A 9507-nucleotide genomic window follows, 5' to 3' on the forward strand; every position below is an offset into this window, starting at 1 on the left:
CCCCAATTTTTTGCATCCGTTGGTTACTCTTCAACATTATTTTTAGGAGATTCATTCATATCATTAGTGTATTCGTTTCCATTGCTTATGTAGTATTCTGTTATGTGAATATACAAAAATTTTTTTAAATTCTATTTTTGTTAGGCATTTGAGTAATTTGAAGTTTGGGACTATTATAGGTAGTGTTAGTGTGATGATTCTAGCACATTTCTTTTTGTGAACAGGATGCTTATTTCTGTCAAATATATACTAGGAGTAGAATTTCTTTTTTTCTCTTCTTTTTAAAATCAGAACTTTATTTTTGTTTTTTCAATTACAGTTTACATTCATATTATTTTGTATTAGTTTCAGGTGTACAGCATATCAATTAGACAATCATATCGTATATGTTACTAAGTATTCCCCCTGTTTATAGTAGTGGAATTTCTAAAACTTAGAATTTGGGTATGTTCAGCTTTAGAGACATTGCCAAACAGTTTTCTAAAGTATAAACTCCTACATGTATTAGATACAAGTTCTAATTGCTGTACATCTTTGCAATACCTGGTATTTTTTTCTTATGTTAGCTTATTTTTAATGCATGTGTAGTGGTTCATGGTGTGCTTTGATTTTCTTTTCCCCAATGACTAAGGAAATTGAACACCTTTTCATATATTTATTAGACATTTGTGTATCTTTTGTGAGGTTTCTGTAAGTCTTTTGCCTTATTTTTTATTGGATTATCTGTCATTTTTCTATTTGTAGGAATTCTTTATATATTTTGCATGCGTCCTTTGTCACATATTCTGTATGTATGTGTGTGTGTGTGTGTATATATATATATATATATATATATATATATATATATATACCATGGTTCCCTTTCCACTCTCTTAATGTTGTCTGATGAAAACAACTGTGGCTTTTAAAGTTCAGTTCTATCAAAGTTACACATGCACATAGATAAAGAGTAAAAATGTTCTGCAAACTTCATCACATCACAATAACTCAGCCTCTCAGCCTATTACTCCTCCTGCTTCTTTGCCTCTCCCTGTGGGCAATCACTTTTAACTCAAAAAGCTGATCTGTTTGATGTTTTAAATCATAGATACTGCTAAAATAAAATTCTTGACTTTTAGGTTTAGGTACCATCTATGACTTCCTTTTATATAAGAAGAGGAATTAACTCTTTCCTCCTGTACCCCCCACCACACCCCCCCAATATTTTGAGTGTAGCTATAGCATAATTTTGGTATGCACTTTACACTATTATGACTTTGTAAACATTATTCATATCTGATCCATGGAGTAAACTAAAATTAATTTCCTTTCCTGCCCAACTGTTTATATTTTTTTAGAGTTAATAGTTCTTAATACTACTTAATTTCTTGTTGGTTTGTGTTTTTTTTTTTTTTTTTTTTTTGCTTAGTTTTTATGTACTTAATAGTAATTGGCTCTCTAACTTCCTACTAGTTGTCCAAATAAATCTTTTCTCAAATTAGTTAGAAGAAGCAAATATTCTATTCTGCTTTGCCTAACCTCTTTTTTCTAAATAGCTTTTCATTTTATTTTGTTTAGTCTCATGTTAAGAGTCCTTCCTCAGATGTCTGATAATCTTTGAATTTCTGCTCATGTTGGAGTTAGAAACCAGAAAGTTAATTTCAATCTTTGAGCTTAGGTGGGGTTTGTTGACTGTGATTAATGTTCATTGTAGGGCCGTTTGGCTGGACTGTTTCATGTTGGGGATCTTTACATGTTACTGTCTCTGGGTCATTTCTTCTGAGCTATTCATATTCCCCAGAAATGACTCTTAACCTTTTTTTTTTTTTTTTCCTGGAAGAATAGGCCTGGCTATTAGCATACTGAAATTTTTGTTTGGGAAAAAGAGATCTGGGGAAGACTTCAGTACTTCTTTAACCATCAAACTTCCAGTCAAAACTGGTCCTCCAATCCCTGAGCTGTCAGGGGCTCTGCCTTGTGTATATTTGGTTTTCTTCTTGGCTTTCTTTACTGCTGGTTGAGGATTCAGTATTTTCAGATCTCCTAAGTCATTACTACTTATCCCTCTGTCCTTCAATTTAAAATTTTTTTTATTACTCTTATCTCTTCTGTTCTCTATCTTTAAGATTTTATATATCATTTTACTCTCATTTTAGTGATGTTTTAGGAGGAGAAAGGTCGATTCTTTTGTTTGTTTCACCATCTTTAGCCTGTGCTTTTAACTAATATATAGGCTGCCTTCCAGAGAGGATTAGTGTTATTGGAACATAGGGCGTTGTGGGTGGAGCACATAGGACTTTACCTTTTCTGTTGATTTATCGTATCCCTTTCTAATTTCTCTGACAATTATAGATAAGCATTCAAAATCAAACATCAGTGATCATTCAGTTTATTGGTTATGTGCCTGCTATATGTTAGACACTTTTTGTGGATTAGACTGGATGGAGAGGCAATCATGGACAGGACAGTGGCCTTTGTAGTCCCAGACTGATATAGGGGAGTAGACAGTATATATACAATCAAAATACAGTCAGATAAGTGCTAAAGGGACAAAAGGTTGGAGCACCAACCTTGGAGTTAAGAAATGTTTTCAGGTTAGGTGGACGTTGATTTGATTTTTGAAAATTGGGAGTTTTCCTATAATATTGTACACTGGAAGGAAGGTAGATTAGAATCGTGAGGGATTTTTTGGTAGTTGTATAACCTATCTAATAAAAGAGTAATATGCAAATTAACCATCTCTCCGCTACATCCACAAGCCACGCCCACCAGCCAATCAGGAGCAAGTATGCAAATTAACCTAACCAAGATGGATGCAGCCATGGAGCGAGCAGGAGGCTTGGGTTTCCCCGGCAACGGAGGAAACCAAGCTTTCTGTACACCCTGGCCGGCCTAGGCCTCCACTCAAGACTACAAAGTTTCAATTATAGAAGATAAATAAATCCCAGATACCAGGGCCTCCGCTTGGGTTGCTGGGGAGCGTGGCCGGCCTGCAAACTACCACAGGCCTTTCGCCCAGGCCGCCCCATGCCCCAAGGGAACCCCCACCTTGATCCAGGACACCCTTCAGGGCAAACCAGCTGGCCCCCCACCCGTGCAGCAGGCCTCTATCCTATCTAATAAAAGAGTAATATGCAAATTGACCATCACTTCAACACATAAGATGTCTGCCCCCATGTGGTCAAAGATGGATGCCCCCATGTGGACAAAGATGGCCTCCACAAGATGGCCAGCAGGGGAGGGCAGTTGAGGGACCAGGCCTGCAAGGGAGGGCAGTTGGGGGCAATCAAGCCTGCAGGGGAGGGCAGTTAGGGGTGACCAGGCTGGCAGAGGAGGGAAGTTGGGGGCAACTGGGCCTGCAGGGAAAGGCAGTTGAGGGGTACTCAGGCCTGCCGGGGAGAGCAGTTCGGGGGGACCAGGCCTGCAGGAGAGGGCAGTTAGGGGTGACCAGCCCTGCAGGGGAGGGCAGTTAGGGGTGACCAGCCCTGCAGGGGAGGGCAATTAGTGGTGACCAGGCCTGCAGGGGAGGGCAGTTAGGGGCAAACAGGCTGGCAGGGGAGCAGTTAGCCATTAATCAGGCTGGCAGGGGAGTGGTTAGGGTGTGATCAGGCTGGCAGACAGAAGCGGTTAGGGGCAATCAGGAAGGCAGGCAGGTGAGCAGTTGGGAGCCAGCAGTCCTGGATTGTGAGAGGGATGTCCGACTTCCCATTTAGGCCCTACCAGGATCGGGCCTAAATGGGCAGTCAGACATTCCCCAAGGGTCCCAGATTGGAGAGGGTGCAGGCTGGGCTGAGGGACACACATCCCTGTGCACAAATTTCGTGCACCAGGCTTTTAGTTTATTTATAATTAGGGAAATGATTACCTGTAAAGGTATATATACTTTTAGAAAAGGGGAATGTTTACATGCAGTGTGCTGTTAAATTTGTTGTACTAAATTCCAATCTCTTTTAAAGTATTGCATTGTAGAAATTACTTGTTTGTTTTTCAAAACTCTTAGAGTATCAGTTGTGTCGTGGATGTATTGTTGAAAACAATGCATAGAAAGGTGATAAGAATTGAAATGGAGATAAAAATGAAATATTATTGATCAAAGATAGTGCCAAAATTTGAGTTAGTGAAAGATGGGCACTGTCTAGATTTTCATTTATAACTAGAAAACTGATTATTTCAAAAGATAGATTAAGAATTCTTGGTTGTTGATAGGCAATTCTAATAGGATATGTAAATCTAATGTTTTTTTCACTGCAGTAGAAGTCTAAATCTTTTAAATCCCATTAACTGTAAATGTATATAACACTGAGTAATAATAGGAAACATTCATCTATAACTTTTATTTAATTACAGATTTATTTTCTGAAGTAGAAAATATCTTTGAAATATAATGTGAAACATTTTTTGTTTTTATTTATGTAAGATGCAGAAGATAAATGTATAATAGAAGGCCACAACTGTACATTTATTTGTGACTTGAATAGAATTAAACCTTCAAAAAACACAGAAACATTAGGTAAGTGTTTTCTTTTTCTTTTTTTTTTTGTCTGTGTGCTATTTTGAATTGAAACAGACTTTTCTCTTATTTTCTTTTCTTGCAGAATTACTACTGAAGGAATTTTTTGAATTTTTTGGAAATTTCGCTTTCAATAAAAATTCCATAAATATTCGACAGGTAAATAATATTTCAATATTTGATTAGGTATCTGGTCTCTTACTATACTAATATTCAATTAGTTAATTTAGTTTTCAAAGCATACTAACAAATCTTATATTACATTTCAACTCTATAGTAATAAATATTAATAAGGAAATTGGTGCCTGGAGGAGCTACATAACTTGACTAAGATCAGTCGTCTAGTTTTTTTGGAAGAGCAGTAGCCAGCTCTTTCAATATCTAATACTGTATCTTTCACAATGTGTAATATAATTCTGAAAAGTTTTCTGGAAAGCATTTTATATACAGTTATTTTAAAACTGGATTTGTGTTCCTAGAGAACAAATTGGATATCTGATCTTAAAGATAGATTTTAGTGATTCCCTCAATTTGAGCCTTTAGGATATAATTTATTTTGGCAAGTGAATTTATGATTTTGGTTCATCTGAATAGTTGGAATGATAAACACTTTTCTGAAAAAAGAAAATTAGAGTAGACCCCTAGGCAAAATTTGTTTATAAAATGGTAGGGGAACTTGAGATAGTTCTCTGTTTGGGTTTATTCTGTATATCATTTTGGACATTTGGTTACAACCCTTGTTAAAGTGGTTTCATAAAACACATACTCGGATATCTTTTATTTGCTGTTTCTTCAGCTCAACTTTGTTCATTCTTCCCTAACCTTTGTCTTGCTGATGGAAATTTTGTTTTTAAAAAGGGTGGGGATCTGATTTGTTATTAGATTTCAGATTAGAAAAAGGTTACTGAACAGATGAAATTCTTTATCCTTTTTGTGCTCTTACCTCTAGGGCTCAGTGATGATGGACAGGCAGGAGCCCTGTTGAGCAGTGACATGAGAAAAGTTAGGGAATAAACAGGTGCTCGCTCACATTGGAGACTCTAGACCAGGGGTGGGCAAACTTTTTGACTCGAGGGCCACAATGGGTTCTTAAACTGGACCAGAGGGCCGGAACAAAAGCATGGATGGAGTGTTTGTGTGAACTAATATAAATTCAAAGTAAAGGAGCGGAGGGGAGAGCAAGAGAACCGGATAGAACAGCCGGATCCGGCCCGCGGGCCGTAGTTTGCCCCCGGCTGCTCTAGATCATTTGTTTTGTAATTTTTAAGTAATGTGTGATATCATTTGAAAGAGAAGAAGATAATATCAGCTAATGTTTCTGAGTCATAGCTTCAGCTTTTTTTTTTTCTTCTTTCTATGAGATGTCATATTTTGTCGACTCTTTAGGAATGATGAAATAGGAAACTTACAATGTTTTGAAATGAATAATTAATAATCTTTCGTTACTTTTCTTCCTTTCTGACTTTATATACAGGAAACATTAATTACTAATTTAATTTAAGGTTTCTAATTTTGTGTGTTCTGTTCTCAATATAATGGATATGTTTTTAGCAACTCTTTCAAACATAAATGTATCTTTACCTTATATTCTGCCATTTTTCTTTTTCATTCTTTTTCCTCCTCAGATCTGTCCTGTTAAGTAAAAGATTTGTTATTTTAAAAATACTTATTATTGATTGACTTAGTTCAGATATTGTCACCTGAGCAGCGTCATCCATAGCTCATCAGCCAATTAATTTTCCTCTAAAGAACACTCATAAAACTACAATGGAAAAGAAATCATTTAGAAATACACACACACACATATACTCAAATGCATAACATACATGTATACCTAATCCTCTTAGGAAAGAAATCGTTTACTCTTTAAAGTTAATTCTGGTATTTTACATGTTTTTTTATTTTTATTATTGATTTTAAGAGAGGAACGGAGGCCCTAGCTGGTTTGGCTCAGTAGATAGAGCGTCGGCCTGTGGACTGAAGGGTCTCAGGTTCAATTCCGGTCAAGGGCACATGCCTGGGTTGCAGGCTTGATCCCCAGTAGGGGGTGTGCAGGAGGCAGCTGATCAATGATTCTTTCTCATCATTGATGTTTCTATCTCTCTCCCTCTCCTGTCCTCTCTGAAATCAATAAAAATATATTTTTAAAAAAAGAGAGTAACATCAATCAGGGTTGCCTCCCCCATGACCCCTGACTGGGAATGGAACCCACAACCTGGGTATGTGCCCTGACTGGGAATCAAACCTGCAATCTTTTGGTGTATGGGTCGACACTCTAATCAAGTGAGCCACACCGGCCAGGGTTTACCTTTTTTTGACATTTTTATTAAACCAGACTGTTCTTATATCTGAGCCCTTCATGTATGTATATATTTTTTTCTTCCTTGTAATAATCTATAGGGAAGGGAACAGAACAAACCTGAACCTTCTCCATTGCACATTCAGAATCCTTTTGAAACTTCTCTCAACATCAGTAAAAATGTAAGTCAAAGCCAGCTGCAAAAATTTGTAGATCTGGCCAGAGAAAGTGCCTGGATTTTACATCAGGAAGATAAAGATCACCCTTCCCCATCAAGTAATCAGCCATGGGGGCTGGCAGCCTTGCTGCTACCTTCCATAACAAAGAGTATGTCTCATGACAAGAAGAAAAGGAAGAAGCCTCCAAGTGAGAGAATTAAAAACTTGTTGGAATCCATAAAAGGCAGTCCAGAAAATTCCACAAACACCAATGGGAAAAGAACAGTTAGTACACAGGCATAATGGGTACTGCTTTGCTTCACAAACTGGTTTTATTCTATAAAATGATCTTTGGACTGCCTGGGAGAACTGGTGTGGAATTTTCATAGAGCTCAACTTTCATGTGGTGTCTCTTCTTGATCTTCCATCTTCTTGCTGGGCCCTTTCCCTGGTCTGAAGTTCTGGGACATTTTCAAGCTGCTACACAGTGGCAGTTTATTAAAACAGCAGCCACAAGGAGGAGCAGCTGAAAGAAGATTGGAATGTACTTTAATAGATGAATTGTACAGAGCGAATGGTAATAATTAGTTTTAGAATCATACCATTGTTTATATCCATGGCAGTCCCTGGTATGTACATATACATTCAATGTGTGAAATAAAGCTTCAAATTTTGGTAGTACTCCTTAATATATACTTTTGTATTCTTTAAGCAAAGTGCTCTTATATAAATTAAAACAGGTTGGTAATGATTTTGAAAAATGTTCATGTTTTTAAAAGATGGATACAGACACTTCAGTCACTATGTTCAGGGTATTCTATGCCATATCAGTACATTGTATTTTAAATATTTAGTTACTTTTCCTATTTTAAAAAAAGAAAACCCTGTTTCTGTTAATATATAATACTTGTAGTATTTCTTCAGTTCTCTTTTGAGAACTCTTTCTTCCTTTAGGAAATAGATGTGTATTAAAATATAATTCCATTACATTTCCTGTGGAGTAACTTTCATTTTAAGAAGTAAAAAGTGTAGTGCTTGAAAACATGGACTTGAGCTAGACTGGCTTCCTGGTAAATTACTCAGTCTCTCTGGGCCCCCAGTTTCATCTGTAAACTAGAGGCCTGGTGCACGACATTCATGCACTGGGGGGGAAAGGGTGGTCCCTCAGCCCAGCCTGCGCCCTCTCGCAGGGAGCGGGCCTAAGCCAGTAGGCGGACATCCCTCTCAGGGTCCTTAGTGCTGCTGCGGAGGCAGGAGAGGCTCCTGCCACCACTGCTGCACTCGTCAGCCGTGAGCCCGGCTTCTGGCTGAACAGCACTCCCCCTGTAGGAGTGCTCTGACCACTAGGGGGCAGCTCCTTCATTGAGCATCTGCCCCTGGTGGTCATGGCACGTCATAGCGACCGGTTGTTCTGCCATTCAGTCGATTTGCATATTAGGGTTTTATTATATAGGATGGTGATGCTAATGGTGCCTACCTTACAGCTTGTGAAGATTGGATGAGTTACATAGTGTTACATCAAGAGTCTGGCATGTAGTACTGGGTTCTTTAGCCATTTCTTTTTGTGTTCGTGGTATGTGACTATTCTTGGCTATTCAAAATTCAGATTTAGAGTGTGTAGTTTTCAAATTAGTTTCCCTTGTAAATTTTCAGTCAGAAACTATAATGAGCTCTGCTTGGGATATTTTGGGAAACTCCAACAGAATTGTTATGAAGCAAGTAAGTTCTGTGCATAGCCAACATCTGAAACAACAAATAAGTATTAGTATTCTTTTATAGAAATGGTGTCTTTAAAAGCCATTTTTCATTTGTCTTTAATTAGGTTTATTTTGTTGGGCTAGAAATCTGTATTAAGAATTAAATTTTTAAAAGCATAAATATTTAATAAGAGTTTCTAAATGAGATGAATTTTTGTTCATTATTTGGACATTGTCTCTTTGGATTGGTATTATGTCTAACATCATTATATCCTATCTAATAAAGGGAATATGCTAAGTAACCCTCACACCATTGTAAAGATGGCGGCGCCCACAGCCAAGAAGGATGGAATATGCTAATTGACTGCCTCACCCTCAAATATGGTGGCGCCCACAGCAAATAAGGAGGGAATATGCTAATTGACTGCCACACCCTCAAAGATGGCGGTGCCCACAGCCACAAGATGGCAGTGCCCAGTCCTCTCAGCTCCGCACACCTGCCTCCAGAGTTCCCCAGTCCCCTCAGCCACCCAGGGCCAGCTCGAGGCACAAGCAAGCCTCAAATGGCGCCTGGCCAGCCACCCAGGACCACCTGAGGCTCAGGTAACCAGGGCTGGCCGAAGCTTGCACTGCCGGCAGTGGCAGCAGCAGAGGTGTGATGGGGCATCACCTTCCCCTGATCACCGGGTCACCTCACTCCCCTGAGGGCTCCCAGACTGTGAGAAGGGGCAGGCTGGGCTGAGGGACCTCCCCTCCAGAGCATGAATTTTCATGCAGCGGGCCTCTAGTAAGTACATAAAGTGTGTATATGTGTTAGCATTTTCTTTTCTTTTTTTTTCCTTGACTATCATTTTATTGGGACAG

The 9507-nt window shown here is 38.5% G+C and overlaps 1 protein-coding gene across 1 annotated transcript in view; it reads left to right on the top strand.

Annotated features, from left to right (window-relative positions):
- Nucleotides 1-8950, top strand: part of MTPAP (mitochondrial poly(A) polymerase) — a 32618-nt gene extending 23668 nt beyond the window's left edge. Inside the window, exons 7-9 of the mRNA XM_080662287.1 lie at nt 4397-4489; nt 4575-4648; nt 6890-8950. Of these exons, the coding sequence (XP_080518413.1) occupies nt 4397-4489; nt 4575-4648; nt 6890-7249 (527 nt within the window). The 3' untranslated portion in view covers nt 7250-8950. The remainder of the gene's footprint in view (nt 1-4396; nt 4490-4574; nt 4649-6889) is intronic.
- The last annotated feature ends 557 nt before the right edge of the window (nt 8951-9507 follow it).

The sequence above is a fragment of the Plecotus auritus genome (assembly GCF_963455305.1).
Source record: "Plecotus auritus genome assembly, chromosome: 1".
Classification (NCBI taxonomy): domain Eukaryota; kingdom Metazoa; phylum Chordata; class Mammalia; order Chiroptera; family Vespertilionidae; genus Plecotus; species Plecotus auritus.